This window comes from Monodelphis domestica, chromosome 8 (assembly GCF_027887165.1).
Source record: "Monodelphis domestica isolate mMonDom1 chromosome 8, mMonDom1.pri, whole genome shotgun sequence".
NCBI lineage: Eukaryota > Metazoa > Chordata > Mammalia > Didelphimorphia > Didelphidae > Monodelphis > Monodelphis domestica.
The window spans coordinates 210,624,770-210,643,487 of NC_077234.1; the positions used below are offsets into that span (position 1 = coordinate 210,624,770).

Below are 18,718 nucleotides of genomic sequence, written 5' to 3' on the forward strand. Positions count from 1 at the left end.
GTCTTCAGAAAGATAACTGGAGGAGGCAGCTTGGGTAGCTCAGTGGATTGAGAGCCAAGCCTAGAGACGGGAGATCCTAGGTTCAAATCTGGCCTCAGCCACTTCCTAGTTGTATGATCCTGGGCAAGTCACTTAACCCCCATTGCCTAGCCCTTATGCCTTGGAACCAATAGACAGTATTGATTCCAAGATGGAAGGGAAGGGTTTAAAAAAAAAGAAAGATAACTGGAAATGAGGAAGTGATTTTCTAATTTTCTGTAATATTAATAAATTAAATACCTTACTACTGTGTTTACCTCAATGAATAACAACCATTGTGTTATATTGAAATGCTATAGAAGTGGAGAAAGGAGTTCCTGCTTTGAAGGAGCTTGCTTATGTTGTAAAAACTATAAGAATACTAATAACAGATCAAACTTGAGAATTTTTTTGTATTTTATGTATATTGTCTTGGCATATCTAAAGTAGTTTTTTGCATTTTCGATCCCCACAAATGAATATTTCTTAGTGTAGGGGTTAAAATGTATGGTTTGACAGAAAGAGTAAAATAGAGAAATGTGAAAGAGGGTGTATAAGCTGTCTAGCTATTATTACCCTAATATTTCTCTGGTGATTGGCTCAGCTCAGGCTGGGCTAATTAGCCCTCCACTGGAGGGTCATGAGTTCAGGGGGCTGTTTAGCGATAGGACCCGGTGGTGAATAACCATGTGGCCTCCCTGAGACCTCCCCGTCCAGAAACTAAACTCTCTGGAAGCCAGGAAAGGAGTCAATCTTTTCACTCACCCATGTTGTAGTCCAAAGGGAACACCCAAGAGCAGTCTTACCAGAAGCAGTACAAGAGTCAGAATTCAAGCCGAGGTTCCAAGCTGGAGCTCCTCCAAATTCAAGTCCAGAGAAGTATGTTGGAACAGGAAGTTCACGGCTTGTATAGTGCTTTTTCCAAGTCACTTCCTATCCCTTCTTCTACTTTATGGGGACCAATTGCAGTCTTTAAATTTGCTTAGCACTGCCAAGGGGGCAGTCAGTAGCTTCTGAGTTGTCACATACTTTTGCAAGTGACTTTTGAACCTCCGCTACTTAGGCATTAAGTAGGGGTATCTTTGCTTTTGGAGGTGTAAACTCCTGAAGTAAGTAGTTTGTGGACTTCCCTTACTTTAAGGTTAAGTAGGGGTACATTTGCTTCTGTTGATTAATTCAAAAGTAGACAAAGGGAAAGTTAATCCTATCTTCACATTAGGCAGTAGATGTTCCCATGAAATTCCATATTTCTCTCCGCTAGATTGTAAGGGGTAAAATTAGGGGTTATTGACTGAATATATTATACTAGTGGTTGCCAGGGATTAATCCAATCCCAATTAAAATACTCAAAATACTTGGGATTTTAATGGTGGTTTAATTACAATAGAAGGAAGAAATTTAAGAAGAAGAGAGAGAAAAGGGTATAAGATTTCTCTGGCCTAGCCTAAGCCAAGGGAAGTTCAGAGAACTCAGCCACGAGGCCTCAGAAGATTAAAACTAGCTCAGCTTCCAGCCACAAGGTCTACTCCAAGATGAGGGGCCTCCCAAGAGGATAGTGCTTTAGGAGGTAAAGGAAAGGAAGAATCAGCCTAACCACTCACCCAGGTTGCTCAGGGAAGATGTCTTGCCTAACCGACACTACAGAGCTTCTCCAGTCACCTCACTGGCAAGCCGCAACCCCTAAACCACCAAGACGCCCAGCAAGCTACCATGAGCCACAAGAGCCAGAGAGAGAGCCATGTCTCCTCAAGAGAGCCCAGAGAGAGGAAGTGATGCGAAATATATAGACTGTTCTTTACATCACTTCCTGCGTCTCACATGTTCCAATGGTAACTTAAGCTTGACTTAGGACAGCCCGGGGGTCTGTCAGTTGTTTTTTATTTGTCACTTGCTAGCACATGTTTGTCATAGGCGATCCTCCTCAACACTTAATCCTTAAGTAAGGGTGTATACATTCCTGGTTGCTAGGGTTTTAAAGACTAATCAGGGTGGAGAAAATCTAAAATTTACAAAACTCCCAGTAACCTACCTCTATCTACCTTGCAGTTATTTTGCATATACATTGATATAGAAACTTGGCATAGTTGACATAGTGGATAGAGAGATGTCCTGGGGGAGGGGGGTGGCAGCAGGGTTGGTTCAAGCATCCTACCTCTAATATAAACTAGCTCTATAATCCTGGGCAAGTCACTTAACTCTCTCAGTGCTCTAGATAACTCTGTAATTTGTAGAATAGGAACTGGCTTGCCTTGATACAATAGTAATGTCATTGGGAATTCTCTAAAACCAATAAAATCTCAAGTTTAATCTTTATTTTTATATGTAGGGTGGCCCCCAAATCTTAATACATTTTAAAGCTTTACTAGATTGTGTGTATCTAGCATATAGTAGGTGCTTAATTAATGCTTGCTAATTGGTTGCAATTTTTTTGTAAAAATAACCAATTCTGCCTTCTGATGTGATCTCTCCTTCTAGTTGATAGCCCTTTAAGTTATAAGACCACAATCTTGTGTCTAGTTTTGTCTGCTCCAATTTATATACCCATTTCTATCAGGTGTTTGTTTTTCTAAAATAGTTTTCAGATTACTTATTCTGGTTACTTTCCTTGTACTTTTTTAGTTTGTGAATGTCCTAAAAAAAAGTGGTATTTCAAATTGAATAGTCTCATTTTAGCCACTCTTAGAAAGGTAAAGATAAAGATTATGCCTCTCTCACTTTATATAATGCCATGACTATGTAGGTACTTGATTTAAAAATATATATATACATATATACATATTTTTTAAGTGATATCTCATGAAATTTTTGAAACTGTAAGCATGTCAACCATATCGTATTTTAGGAACTGGCCTGAATATATCCCAATTTTCTGTTCAACTCCTTGAAGTGGGAGAATGTTGGAAATGTTGTCCTTTCTGGTTGAGTATAATTGATAGGAATAATAAATCTAAATTCTAGCTTCATATTTTGTTATCTTTAGATTCCATGGATTAAGAAATGTGTGCAGTGAAAGAGAGAAATATCTGCAACCTTTAAGTAATTTGCCTATTCTTGAAAAGAAATGATAAAAAATCAAGTATTATTTTAACCCAAATTGACCTCCTTGAATATTCTGTCTTTTATAAACTATACTTAACTATAAATTTATTATAAATTACTTGCTCTTATTTTTTCTTATATTTACTTTAGTTTGTCAAGATGGCCTCATTCTTGTGTCAAATGGAATAGAGCTAAATGGGGAAATGGATAATTTTCTCTTCCAGGAGCTCTCAGTTGAATTCATTTACACTGGCAAATACTACTTTTGTATTGTTATTCTTCTTTTATGCCAAGTAGTGAAAAAAGGACCACCTTAAGATTAAGTTGGAAATTAAATACTGCTGAAAGAAATAGAATGGCCTTATTTCACCCTCTTTTTCACTGAACAAATTTCAGACGTAGTAAGTAAAGTTTTTGCCATTTAAGAAATATTCACACTGTGAAAAGACCTGGAAAGGCATTTTTTTATTTTCAAGTCTGTATAGCAATCTTCAGTTGAATGTGGCCTATTACTAAGTTCAGCCATCATGAATCTTCTCTTTGACCATAGATCCTAAAATTTTCATATAAATAGCAATTCCTTTTCTCTTACAGTAGAATATTTATGTTTTACTAATTTTGTTAGCTACTAAATAGAATTTGAATAGAAACTACTGGGCTTGTCATTTACTTAGTATATAGAGAGCTCTTAGATGAGGAAATGTCTCCTATTATTCCTGTCTTGACACCTTCTTCTCTGCTATTTATACCTTTAGTTGTTCAGGGCACTGTAGTTAAGTGATTTGCCAGGGATTACAAAGTCTCTAGATATATGAGGCAAGATAAATAGGATAAAGGTAAATTATTCCTAAATGGGAATAATAAATTAAAGTGAAAGAGTTCCTTATTTTAGAGTTTGAGCTAAAACTGTGTAAATTAAGGTCCACTTTTCCCCATTAGAAACCTTTAACAGAACCTTAAAAATATATTGCATGGTGTAATTTTGGGGGACTCGCACTCCTAGATGGAGAAATGAGGAAAAGGTTGATGAAAATGGCTTCTCTCACCACTCTCTCCTGGAGTCCCTGAATTACTTGAGGGAGACTAATGGAGATCTCCCCTCAATGAAGGCTTGCCCCTTGATGGCTGTGCTGGCCCTCAAGAGCGGCAAGGAAGTCTTCTCTATAAGGAGAGGAATATGAGACCTCAATCTGGATATGTGCTGCTTTGGAACACTCACAAGCCTCCCCCTCGTCTTCTTGAAAATTGGCAAGATGGAGTCTGCCAATGGGTTTATTCTAGTTGTAAATAAATGAGATTGAATTTGCTATCTGACTGCTTATTTGATTGAATTGTTGATTGGAGCAAAGGGTAGACGTTAGAGGGTTGTGGGTCACCCCAAGTCTCTTTATAAATAAAACTAATTACTGAAGTACAAAGTTTTCTCATAGCCAGGGGAGAGGTAGAAAAAGGGGAGAGCACTGCTCACCCATTTGAGTCCAGTATCTCAATAGTTCATGGAATGAAAGTCTTTGAAGAAATTAGGTTTCTTGATAGGAACCAGCGATGTTTTAAACAGGAATCCTCAATGTTAGGATTTCTGTCAGTATCAGAAATCCCCAAAGGTTTCTTGAGTGGGCCAGGGAAATAGATCCTCCTTCCACTCCCTTCTGTATCTCAGCACCCAAGACCCTCTCCTCTGGAGAATTTCCCAGAAGTCTTTGTTCAGTTTCCAACTGCTGTTCTTGCCTCATGCAACTGTTGAGCTCTCAACATTTCATTTCAATCCAATGGTACTTTTTTCCTACTCCCCATCATTACAGTGGGATCAATTTACTATTGATTACAAAATAGATCTTTAGACCCTCAATAGATTTACTGCCTTCTATTGGTTTCCTACTTTCAGCCATTTCCCTATTTAGAGAAGAGCATAAAACTACAGCTTCATCATCACACTCCTGAATATTGGGGTTGAGTGTGCCAAACTCCCAGAGGTTGTATCTTTAATAAATCAGTAGTACTTTAAGAAATGGGAGGACTCTTTGGTCCAACAATTTCTTGGATCCAGATATTCCTTACCCATGGTGATGGATTTTTTAGACATACTTCCAGTTAACCCTTTTAACCCTTTTATATATAAACCATCTTCCAGGTAGTGTCATCTAGACCTTGAAGTTTCTACTTGTGTGAATAGTTCAAGTTCCTTTTAATTGACCAATTTTACTTCCTCTAGAATAGTTCAGGATTTGGAACCCCACAAGTGGAATTATTGTGAGAAAGTAGGCTTTTTAATCATCTTAGGGGAGTTGAAACTTTATAATCATGGTAAACAAGAATTCATCTGGAAGAAATTCATCTGGAATTCTTTAGCTTACCATGGTAATTATCAAAGGGGAAAGTCTTCATCCAGCACTCTGAGATGTGGGACCCTCACAATAAGCTAAATTTTGCTTTTATGCCCCTAATAGAGCTCCCAGGGAAGGAAAGGTTTTGACTGTTGGACTAGAGAATACTGAATGGGTGAGAATATGAGTGCTAGCCTATAGGAAGTCAGGTCCTGGAGCAGGTTGAATTCAAGAGACTTTATGCCCTCTTAGCTACCTCATTACACATCACCTGTTTCTGTGACAAGGCTTAGAGGTAGAATTGGAGGCATTAATCTGTACCTTGGATTGCAGAATCCTGGCACTATGCCCTGGTTATCTCAATGGTTTTTTGATTTGTTCTGAACTGATAATCCTTGCTGTAAGGATAGTACCTTTTAGATAGTTCAATTATTTTGTTTTTATGATTTTGTATTAAACTTCTCCAACCTAGTTTTATGCTAGGCTTCTTTCGAAGTGAGAATTGTTTTGACTATTTTAGTGGTGTAAAGTCTATAATTTGGGGGACCTTTCCATTCAATGGATTTCAATATCACATGATGGAGTAGGAATTGGTGAATGCAGTAGTAGAGATGATGATGATTAGTTTGTTTTGTTTTTAAAATTTCAATTGTATACTTTAAAAATCCTAAAATTGTTTGTATTGTCTTTTTTCCTGGTTCATAAGGATTGCATTCTAAACTGGAGCTTTAGTTACTGGGATGCTCTGAATTTTGACTGATCTAAAATAAGTACCATTTTCACTTTCTCTATATGAACATTTAGGTTATGATTAAGGAGGTAGGAGCCACCGTGTGGCCTTGATGGTTTAAAACCAAAACAAATTAAAAAAAAAAACTTTCTAAAAATATCTTTTCAAATTTTACAAAGTTTACAAATCCCATTTTCTTCTGTTTGTTGTCTTCGTTAATTTCATCCTTAAATGTCCTGAGAATGACTTTTAAAATGTGGGTCTTGATATAGACATAGGCATGGATTCCTTGTTAGGTACTACTGCTAATAGAAACTTATCAACATATAGAGATGTAGGAGGTAAAACCGAGGTTTATTACATGCTTCACATAGTTCCAGAGCTCTTAATTAACTCTGTGCAATGAACCTAGCTTTCCTAAAGCTTATATAGCCTCCAGTTACATCAGAGAAGGGGGAAAAAAAAGGAAACGGTACCAGGTTGGATTTATAGTAGTACGAAAGGAAAAAAGAAATTTACAACCACCAAAATGAGAAATAAGAATTTATCTGTCACAGATACACTTTTAAGATTTATAGATCAAAGATAAGGAAGATCACATCAGATCTAATTTATCAATAAACACTAAGAAGGGGTAGTCTGCAAACATTCTTTTTCCTCAGTTCTATTTCTTATTTTGGTCAGAATAATTGGGAGTCTCAGCTAATTTAGCACACCATAAGGAAAGTCTCAGCTGGGTAGGGGACTTACCTCACAATTAAAGTGGCAGTAATAAAAAATTAATAGATAACTCTTACAACAGTTTCTTATCAAGTTTTATCCAATCTTGTTCTTCCTGCCAATATTGTATTAAGTGATATTGCTCACAATCTTCCACCATCTTTTTCTGTAAAATTTCTACAGACAAATCTTTTTTTAAAATAATATTTTACTTCCCCCCAATTACACGTGGGAGAGATTTCAAATAAAAAAAAAGAAGAAAGTGAAATATAGTATGTTTCAGTCTGCATTCAATCTCTATGAGCTCTTTCTCAGAGAAGAGATGGCATTTTTTCATCATGAGTTTTTGGGATTGTTAGATCTCTTCATTGCTAGGTCATTCACAGTTCATCAAAAAATATTGCTGTCACTGTATACAGTGTTCTGATTCTTCTCATTTCACACAGTTAGGAAGAGGCTGAGGTCACATTTGAACCTAGGACCTCCTGTCTCTAGGCTTGGCTCTCAATCCACTGAACCACCCAACTGCCACCCAACTACCCCCCCTCCCCAATATTGATCAGTGTTGTGCTTGGGTATCTTGTCTCTCCACTTTGCAAAGAAGTTATTGCTAAGTGGAGTAGGTTCTAGACTTGTGTTTTGGGTTTTTTTAAATATAGAAACTGAATTATAGTAGTTGAACTAATTAGAATAACTTGGACTGATAATGAGTTTTGCCATCTCTTTCCCATTTTTAGGCAATAGCTTGTTTAAACAAGTCGGGTTGTAGTTATTTTAATTGTTTGCTACCTTTTTTTCCTTACTTTTATCTAGTTTGTACCTTTTTGATTTTTGCTCTAGCAAGTTGGTGGTTTGATTTCCCACAGAAAGCTCGGTCAAGAACAAGAGTTCTTTCTTGTCTATTAAAAATAAACATTAAATTTGTTACATACTAGCAGCTTTTTTTGGTTGGAAAGTGATTATAATTTTGATTCTCTTAGGGAAGCTAATGGTAAATGTTTGAAGTTCATTTTTAATATTCTAATATAAGTAGGTACACAAAGATAAATAAGAATCACTTTAAGGCATCAAGGTGATTCAATAATATACTTTAAGGTATTTTTTTCTTTGCCTTCATCAAATATTTTAGACATAAAGGTACTTTTAGAGATAACTTATATACTATCAAAAACATAGCCAGTGATCCTTTTATTTCTGAGATGAAATAGCTTTTTTAAAATGAAGAGAAAACTTCAGTCATTTCATAAATAGTTAAAATTGTAAAATAATGAATGATATAATCTTTTCTCTATTGAGGATTATAAGCAACTGTAAAGCTTTCTCATTTGCTTATGAAATAATAGTGATTATTGAAACATTTTTCTTCATATGCTGACAATTGAGCTTTGTTAGTAAACAAAATTATAAAAAGGTTATTGTATTCTATTCATGAAGATATCAGATTTATTTATGTGAATTTTAAGGACCTAGATAACTCTAAAAGAGCTTCTATTACTGAAATCTCCCCCCCACCCCCACCCCCTTCATAGTAAACAGGAAATTTTAGTGAGAAATTTCTGGCTGTCTTTGAAAGCATTTACTGTATTACCCTGTAGGGATGCTTATTAAAATCATACTCTATTTCTCTATCAATTCAAATTTCCTCCCACTCTCAGTGGTACTGAAAACCCTCAATTCACAACCAACCTCTTCCTTTTAACTCAATATTTATTTATTTATTATGAATGCATCAAAACCATGCGCACATTTTCATTTGATGGGCCAAACACTCCACTATGAGCTTTTTCTTATGATACAGCTTTTCTTTAGAGTGCCTTTCTTTTCCCAGCTCACTGTTCTTTTCTCCATTCCTTAAAAGACTATCTGTATTTTGACATCCTCTGCAGTCTTTTTGGCCAAAAACTAGGTTGATTTCTTTTCCTAGCCTTCTTTTCTCTTTCCATGATTATGTATTTTCTATCTTTTGGCTCTTTTATCACCTGTGTTAAAACCTAGTATGCTCTGGTGATACTTTTGTTGTCTTTCTCAGGAAAAACAGTCATAACCTCTATGAGGAAAGGGATTAGAATATTGTTCTTCTCACATGTGGGCAGCTAAGTGTTCCAGCAGATAGAGCACTGGGCTTGAGTTAAAATCTAGCCTCAGACACTTACTGTGTGACCCTGGAAAAGTTGCTTAACCCTGTTTACCTCAGTTTCCTCATCTGTAAAATGAGATGGAGAAGGAAGTGGCAAACCAGTCTAGTATCTGCCAAGAAAACCCCCAATAGGGTCACAGAGTGGGACATGACTAGACAATAACAATGAACAGCTTACCCCATGATATTGTAACATAAGAAGCTAAGCTCTCTTGATAGAGTTACTAGAAAGTTGTATCCTACTCATAGCTTTATAAAAAGTATACTTCGTGTGAAATACACAGAAAAATTGATTATACTTCCTAACTCTTTTCTTTTTATATTGAATGTCCATTTCTACCTCTCCCTCCAGAGAAACTAATACTGATAAATTTGCACACTGTTAACTATTTTTATCTTAGACTGTACATGGCTCTTGTCTGTACGATGTGTTTTGGTACTGTATAAATGGAGATTTTGAACCTTTGCCTTCATTCCCCAGAAGTCCTTGGTATTTCCCAGAATTCCCTATAATCTCTCCTGCATCTCCACATTGGTCAGATCAGGTTATTGGTATTTAACTGGCAGTAATGCCTCCCACATCCTCCTTTTTTTTGCATGATGTAGCATCAGCAGTGATGGTGGTAAAATGGGGAAAATTTGAAAATGGCTAACCAGCCATGGGCACGTGGTCTTATTTTGTAACCTCTTTATTCCTTGATTTCTAATGATCCTTAATAAACCTCATAAAACATTTTTATTATTAGAGATATAAATTTAATTTTTACAGTACTTACAGTTAGTTTAGTGGTTAATTGCATTCTGTTTTGCATTGTTCCCTAATCATTTCATATGTATAAAGCTTGTCTTCCCAACAAGATTATGAACTCCTTTGGGGCAGAAATTGTGTCTGGTATGTTTTTATGTCTCACAGTGCCTATTGCAATGGTTGACACATAGTGAGTGTTCATAAAAATGTATGTTGAATTAAAATAAACATTATTTTGTTTGGTCCAGTCATGATTAGCCTCTGGCTAATTTGATACCAGTCATGATAAGTTCAATTTGAAACCGAAATGAACTTATAAAATACTGAAATTGCAATAGAAAATATAACTAGGCCTTTATAGTAGAATTTTAAGCACAGTCATCTTTTATTATTTGTGGTGAAGACTAAAAAAATATACATGGCTTTGGAAAGCTGTCTGAAATGAGGTTTGGAGATATACTTTCAGACAATTATTACCTTTTTGGTGCCTATTATTAATTCCCCTTTGCCTTGGTTTTGTTATTGGTGGACAATGGCATGCCTGGATATTAAGGGGATTAGAGGCATGGGACTAACAGAACTAAACTACTCTTGGATAATTAAGAGCTGATTGTAATAGTTTTGATTTAAAAAAACAAACAACTTTTTCCTGCTTTTTGGAAATGAACACAGTTTTATGGCTATCTGGCTATCAATAGAAATTAAAGTGAGGTAGTCATAGAATCATAGACCTAAAGTTGGAAGATTATTTAACCTGCTAATATTTGCTTGATCATTATTATCTGAGATGTCCAATAATGGAATGGACTGTCTAATCATGAGAGTCAAAATCTGTCTTGCTCTGCCTTCTCATTGGTTCATATTTTCTGATATCTCTTCTACATGACAGAATTTATCATGTGGCCTTTCTTTAGATTTTCTCTGATTTATCCATAACCCTTTAAAAATGTGACACATAATGCTGAAAAACAATATGCTAGATGTAGGCAGATTAGTAGATTATTGTCCTTTTTTTTGTCTCCTTTTTGATGACATACTTCCATTAATGTTGCATAGAATTGCGTTAGTTTTTTTTTTTATGGTGAGAGAAGATATTCACATTATTGACCTAGATTGTGAACAAAAACTCCTAAGCCATTTATATTAAGTGCTATTATTAAGTCAGGTTTTCTCCATTTTTGTACTCTTCTATTGGATTTTGTTTTTAATCTAAGCAGATAGAAGGATTAAGAAAAAAGTAGCCCCTCCCTTTCATTGCATAGGTAGGGGACTATACATAAGGAATGTTACATATGCTGTCAAACACAGACCATGTGTTTGCTAGTTTTGCTAAACTTTTTTCTTTTCAAAAATCTTTTATCATAAAAATTGTCTCTCCAGATAAAGAAGTATATTCAGAAATGAATGGGATATTAATAAAAACAAAAGCTAGCAATGAAAATAAGGTAGTTTTAAAAATAAATCTAATCAGAGGAATTCATATTTTAATTACATCCAATTCATCATCTGATGTATTAGCTTTCCCTCTCAAGTTTTTGTCATCTTTGAATGTGATAGGTTTACTGTTTATCTCCATTGTAGTTATTGAAAAAAATTTCAAACAGGAAAGCTGAGACTTGAGTCCTGGCACACTCCGCTAGCCACCTGGGTTGATACTGACCCATTCATTAGGACTCTTTGGGGAAAGTCATTAAAACAGGTGTAATTGCACTTATCTATATTGTTGACCATCCCACATGACTCCAGTTGTCTGCAACATTGTCATATTTTTTCCAGAAATCAAACTACAATGCATCTTATTTTGTTCCTTCATCTGATCTACCTAATAAACCTTTCAAAAAAAAAGGAAATGAGGTATTAGTTTAGGGTAGCATGAGTTGTTCTTAGTGAACTAATAATATATGTTTCTAGTGATCACCACTTTTCTAGGAGTTGATAGAAGTTAGGTTAGAAGTTCTAGCTTCTAAAATCTACTTTTTATCCTGTATTGAAAATGAGTGCATCATTTGCTTGTTCATCATCTTGTGACAGCACTACATTTCTTCATAATTCTTTATAGATTGCACACAACAATAGCTTCATAGTCACATCTGCTATAATTTATTGTTTTTCTTCTTACCTAGAATTCATTTTCTTTTAAACTTAATTATATTTATCTGACATTTCCATTGTGAAGATTATTCTTCTTGGGTAAAAACAAACAACAACAACAACAAAAAACAAGAAAAAGAGAAGTGGAGTAGTTCTATCATCTCTTTATGTTTCTCACCTGTAGTAGAATGGGCCTTCCTTCTTGTTCTTAGTGTAACTAAATAAAGCTGTTTTTAATGCCATTAAAATGTTTCAAAAGCTTCAGCATATTCTACACTTTAACTTTCCTAGCACATTTCTTATAGGTCCATGCCATTTTTTAGTATTCATCCTTCAAATCAACACAGATTTATTCCACTCCCGTTTGTCCAAATCACTGTTAGCCCTTAGTTTGCTGTCTTTTATACTTGGCCCTTTTAAAATCTGAGCCATCAGAGAGCTCCCTATCTGTGTTGGCTGCATTAGGAATTTCTGAAGGAGGTTATTGGTTTGGGACATCCTCCTTTTTCTTTACCATTGGGATAATTTGTGATTGCAGTGCCAAGATTTATTATTTTTATTATCATCATCATCTCATCCTACTTAAGCAATTTTTCCTTTTAGAGTTAGGAAAAATTATTGCAGGAGATGAAAATTTCAGCAAGGCCAGGTAAAGAATATATCAGAGACCACATACTTCTAGCAGCATGAGACTTTGAACAGATTATTTTAAGAGTTGAAGTCAGCTATTACTATAGTGTTTCTGTTTTTTGTATCAGATTTGTAATCTGTATTATGAAAGTATCAATCATATCCTCTTTGGCTACACTGGTTTTAATATGTTCCTATAATGATAACAAATTTCTAAGTGCCTACTATGTGTATAATTCTGTACTAAGCAATGAGAGTAAGAGGCATATTAGACAACATAAGAACTTTGCCCTCATGGATCTTATAATAAAAAAAATAATTATTTTTCTCTCCTTTTATCTCCACCCACATGCTCTCTATTGTGCTTCTATTTTCAGGATTATATATTTCTCAAGACTGCTGCTTTCCCACTCTTTTTGAAATCATATTTATATATCATAAACTTAAAGCTGAAAGAGACCTTTGAAACTATATAGTAGAACCTCCTCGTTTTATAGGTTAAAAAAAAGGGGGACCAGAGGGGGCAGCTAGTTGTATAGTGGGGTAGAGCTGCAGGCCTGGAGTCAGGAGGACCTGGATTTATATCTAACCTCAGACACTTTCCTAGCCCTGTGACCCAATTGCCTCCCCTTGCTCCTCTTCTGTCTTAGAACTGATACTAAGACAGAAGGTAAGGATCTTTTTTTAAAAGAGAGGAGGGGTGGGGGGAGTGGGACAGGGGAGGTCAGACAGGCTTAAGTAGATCCAGGATTTGAGTCTTAAACAAAATCTTTATGTTCCTTTCATTATATTTCAGTTATTAGTTCCTTCCTGCCAGTCCTAAGATTAACTTTGTTTTATTGTGTCAAAGTTTCAAATTTGTAATTGTTACCTGTTTTCCATTGGTAAATAGTAGGCATGAAAGCCATAAATGCCGTTTGTTTCTAATCTTTGTGTTTTTCTGTGAATTATGGAAACTCTACCATTCTTTTTTTCTATGATGTCTTCTATATTATATGATTTTACTAGAGATATATAGGCATTTTTACTTCTCCCACAAATTGAAGTTTAGGATTGTTTAATCTACCACTAGTTTGACCACATCATGGAAGTTGTTTGCCATGTTTTCCTGCCTACCATAAAGGTAGTAATAATAAATAGATAATATTTATAAAGGCATTCATTTTGCAAATCACTTTGCATGCAATTTTTCATTAATTATTTGAAGGTAGAAAAACAATAAACCATAACCATCTGCTGCATATTTCTCTTAGGTAAGAAAAGAAAAGCAAATACTAGAGTATACATTAAGTACTTTTCATTAATAAAATAGTTCTTTTGGTTTTCTTCTAGGTCCTGTTATTGCTTTGGAGTTCAATGGAGATGGTGCAGTAGAAGGGTGCCAACTCATCATAAATGATGTTTTCAATGGGACCAAGGTGAGAGACTGTATTGGATTGTAGGAAGATAGGGATAAGGTCTACCCTGAAATGTTTGGAATAGGGAACTCCCTGGCAATGAGTAAACTGTTCCCCTTGGGATGAGCCACCTCCTAGTCTGCACCTTGAGTCTTTGAGTTCTGTCCAGAGAACTACAATATTAAGTGACTTGCCAAGGGATAACACAGCCATTATGACATAAAAATGGGACTTGAACCTAAGTCTTCCTAGCTAAAAACCAGCTCTCTATCAGCTACCTCACAATGTCTCTTGAAAATTGTACAAAATAATAATAAACTTACATGTGTGTTCCATTAAAATTTTTGCTCAAATAATTTTCCTTAAAGTAGGTGATATTAATATTACTTCAGATAAGCAAAAACTTACAGTTAATTCAAACTTCCCCAATTTGGAATTTTGATCATTGGAAAGCAGCCAAGCTGAAATTTGCCTTTGTGTTATCTATAAATACATTATTTTAGAAGTAATAATAGATTCAGTTCATCAGATACTTATTGAAAATTTAGTTATGTGCCAAGGATACATGGGAGAAATGTAAGACTATAATTCTGGGGATAGAGCATATTCTCCAGCAAAGGAACAATAAATGGTAATAAAATCCAAAGCTAAAATATTTGGTATGTTATAATAAGAAAAGGGTATTATTGTCAAGAGTGGGGGAGAAGTAAGCATGAACAACTATAGTTGTCTTACAAGGCTTCATGAAAGAAAAGGAAAGTTAATCGGGCTTGGAGGATACATGGGACTTTTCTAGGTAAGTGAGGGAGAATATGCTTTGAATTATTTTGAGCAAACATAAGAATAATTATGATATGTTCCACCAAAATAGGAAAACCAAGACTTAATTGGTATTGAACGTAGTCCATGAAGGAGAAAGTTGAATATTAGGGTGAAGAATCAGACTATAAACAGGAGCTCTTACCTTTTTGTGGGTGTCCTGGATTCCTTTTGGTGAAGCTTTTGGACCCCTTTTAAAAATGATGGTTTTAAATCTATAGTAAGAGGAAGAGCCAGGACCAGAATACAGGCACTTTGGTGCCAAGTCCATTACTCATCATCCTTTTTCATGCTGGATTTTAGATTTGAAACATTTTCTTGAATAGAGAACAAACTATTCCATCAGGCATTTTAGAAACACCATAATTGACATTTTAAAATAGCTTTTACTTTTTCACAAATAATTTAAAGTGGGATAGGACCCCAGATCAATTTTAGTTCAACTCTCAATTTACAGATGAATAAAATGAAACTAAAAAGATTAAGTTAAATGACTTGCTCAAGGTCACAAGAACAGATCCCAGAGTCATATATAGGTCCTTTTGACTCTAGATCCAATATTCCTGACACATAAGACAGTACCTTATCAACTTTGCTAAATATAAGCGACTCACCTGTTTATTAAAGTAAATCCCCTAAATGCTTCTGCAAAAGTACATTTTCTTAGCCTAATTCTATTTATTGCTTATATCTTTTAAAATAATCTATACTAATTTTTCACCAGTTTAGAGATTCACGAAAATTAATAATTGGTTGCTATCTTTTTAGATTTTTTAATTTCCTGAACAATGTGCATGTATATTGCATTTACTGATTTGTTTTGTTGAACTGCTTTTCTTTCCCTTGTTATGAGAAAGTATGGGAATTCATTGAGAAATAATTGTAGCATAAATTTTATTTGAAGCATTAAAGATAAATTTAAAATTCTCCAATTTACCATTTATATTTATTTTTCTTTATACCTGATGTGATCTGATTTTGAGTTCTACTTTATATTAGCTTTGTGACCCATGAACAAATCATTTAATAGCTTAGATTTTCAGCACAAGGCCTTTTGTATATAAACCAAAAGCTGTAACAGCTTAGAACAAATCATGACATTTCAAGAGTGCTTTTAGAAATGTTCTAATTTTATTTAATGATGATTTTCATCATAGAAGCACTTTAAAAGACATTAACATTTAATTTTCAACTGTTGAAAACCTACTATCTCAATTATAGGAGACTTGAATGTTTTAGTGTTGTGTTGGATGAATTTTATGGTCATATTTAAGAAAGCAGCAGATTTTTTTTTGCTAGATTCAATGGTAAATAGGATGCTAATATTTTATGTTGGTTGATTATTAATATTTTTTGTTTCTTTTAAATTTAAAATAGATGTTTGTGTCAGAAAATAAAGTAGCAGCTTCTGGAGATGTCGAAAGCTTCTATAACTTTGCTGATCTGCAAATGGGGATGTGAAGTACAGTATGGAACCATTACTCTGACATGAAGCCCATATTTTCAACTTGTTTTATGTAGATTTTTAATAGCATAATTTTCTGCACTAGAAGTATTTTTTTTTACAAATACCGAGATGTCAAAATAATATTTTTTTTGGAAGAATCTGTTTAGGATGACATGATTTACTTGATGAAAAATAGATAGTCCTTCTTAAAATTTACATTTAATGGATTTTAAGCACTTAAATCCTCTTCCCATTGTCTGTTCTTCTCTAGAACTTGAAAATTCACTTTCCCAAAACTATAATTTAAATGAACTGTCAATGAAACATCTACAGAAAGTTCTAGGAAGTGAATAAAATGTAGCATAGAATTTAGAACTTGGAAGATGCCTAAGATCCTTTACTGGAATCCATTTCATAAATGAGAAAACTAAACTTGGCTCTTAGTGGAATTGCTAATGGTCCTATATGTTTACTATATGTAAACAGCAAAACTGGTATTTGAAATCAGATTCTCCCTTTCTGAATCCATTATTTTTTTCCACTATTCCACACTAGATGAAACTTAACCAAAACATGTTAATGTGATGGCCATTTTTTAAACATTGGCATCTAAAGAGAGCATATTTGGAATTTTGTATAATTTTACTTATTTTTTTATAGTACTGTCAGAAAAAAAAACCTAAAATTTCATTAAGTACCTTAACTAAACTATTTAAACCCCTGATAATTTAGTCTATCACCTTCATTCAATGGAAGGACTTTTGCATAGCCCATTATTTATTTGAGTATCTCTTCTTTTTAGGGAGATTCGTTTCCTTGTCTATATATTTGTTCAAATGGATCAAGGAATTTTCAGTTATCATGGACAAAGATTATAAAATGAAATGATGGCTTTATAATTGCAAAATAAAACAAGTAGGTTGGGGCTTCTGGATTTATTGCTATGTAAACTAAAGTTGTCAAACAAATCAATCAATGGGTATTAAAGTTATTTCGCCAAATAATTACCCCAATCCCAGCATAGCACAACTTTCCTAAGGAAAGACACACAACAGTGGTCAACTTTGGAACTAAAATTTTTACAAATCCTTTGGAGGGAGCATGGAAGCAAGAAAGATACAACTTTGTGACACACAAAATAAGTGCTGCCCAAAAATAAGACATCTCATCTGATAACAGTACACCATTAATATATTGATTACCAAAAAGCCAAATAAATTTGTTTTCAACAAAATATTCTTTCTACATTTAAGACACAATATTAAAGTAACTTTTCAAACTATCTAGATTGTAAGTGTAAGTGTTTGGGGTAGAGGGGAGTACATTGTAACCTAACATCACTCAGTTCAGAAATGTCTTAATAGGCTTAGGAAGAATTAAATTTAAACTTTCCAAGAGATTTACAGGAAGGTGCTTCATTTTCATAAGTTTGGGGGGGGGGAAATGGAATAATGCCATTTTGATAAGCTTAAGTACAGAAAATAACTATTTCCAAAAATTATTTTCAAGGTGATTATAAAATGCCAACATTTAAATCATTACATATATTCTTCATTACATTTAATAATAATTTGAGATATCATTCCCAACTACTGTCATAAATATATGCTTATAGTCAAAGATAATGCAGTGTAAAGACCACACACTGGTACCCAGAGAACCTCTACTATATACCTAATATTGTGCTGACTTTTTTGCATTTTATTTCTTCAACTTTGATGAGACCAGATAATTCTGTAAGATCAAGTTATGCTCTGACTAGGAAATGGTTTCTTAAAGTTAGAAGTAAAGATCAGTAGTTATTTATTACTGTTTTGGTCATAACTAAATGAATACTTAGTAATCAGTTTAGTTGAATGAAAAAAAGACATTTTGAAATAAAGAACTATTTGAAATTCTAATCATGCTTAAATGATAATAAATCTACTATTATCATTATGCCTTTTAAAACCAGAATCTTAATTTTTGCAAACTGAAATCCACTGTTGTATAAAACCCTTTGGTTTTTTATCTTTTCTCAGATATTCAAGTACAAGTTTAGAAATATGCTGTATAATTGAGGTGTTAATTTTTAATTTTATCATATATGTTTAGCATTTTGATTAATCAGTCTAAAACTGTATATACTTCCCTTATTTTAAGTAGATACTATTTATGTTCTTCTGAACATAAAGACTTGGCTTTTATGAAAAATATTTTGATTTCTGATTATTTGAAGGATTAAAAAATTAAATGAAGTTATATTCTAGCATAATTTCTTTCACTATTAACTTTGGTAATATCTGACTATACAGCATTTCTTTTTAGAATTGCTTTCCAATTCATGAGTACTTATTGTAATGAATGTCAATTCATTTTCCTAATATGTTATATTTAAATTTCCTACTAGCTTATGTCTCTTGTATATTACCTGCTTTATACAACTTTTGTATATTTAATGTCTAGTTTTTGTATATATTTCATGTAGCATTTGTAAAATGTAGTTCATAATAAACATTGTTAAAAATAAAATGCCTTAGTACTCACTTAATAGATCACTAACATGTTGCAGTTATACACCAAGATTGTGTATCATGATGTGAATGTTTTAGTAGTAAAATAAAACCAGATGAGCCATG

The 18,718-nt window shown here is 33.9% G+C and overlaps 1 protein-coding gene across 4 annotated transcripts in view; it reads left to right on the top strand.

Moving 5' to 3' along the window:
* Window positions 1–18,718, top strand: part of RP2 (RP2 activator of ARL3 GTPase) — a 47,583-nt gene extending 28,865 nt beyond the window's left edge. For 2 of the 4 annotated variants that reach the window (XM_056808543.1, XM_001362600.4), the window contains 2 exons: window positions 13,770–13,855; window positions 16,031–18,718. In XM_056808543.1, the coding sequence (XP_056664521.1) occupies window positions 13,770–13,855; window positions 16,031–16,114 (170 nt within the window). In that variant the 3' untranslated portion in view covers window positions 16,115–18,718. The remainder of the gene's footprint in view (window positions 1–13,769; window positions 13,856–16,030) is intronic. The other 2 variants (XM_007501042.3, XM_007501043.3) reach the window with 2 other exon arrangements.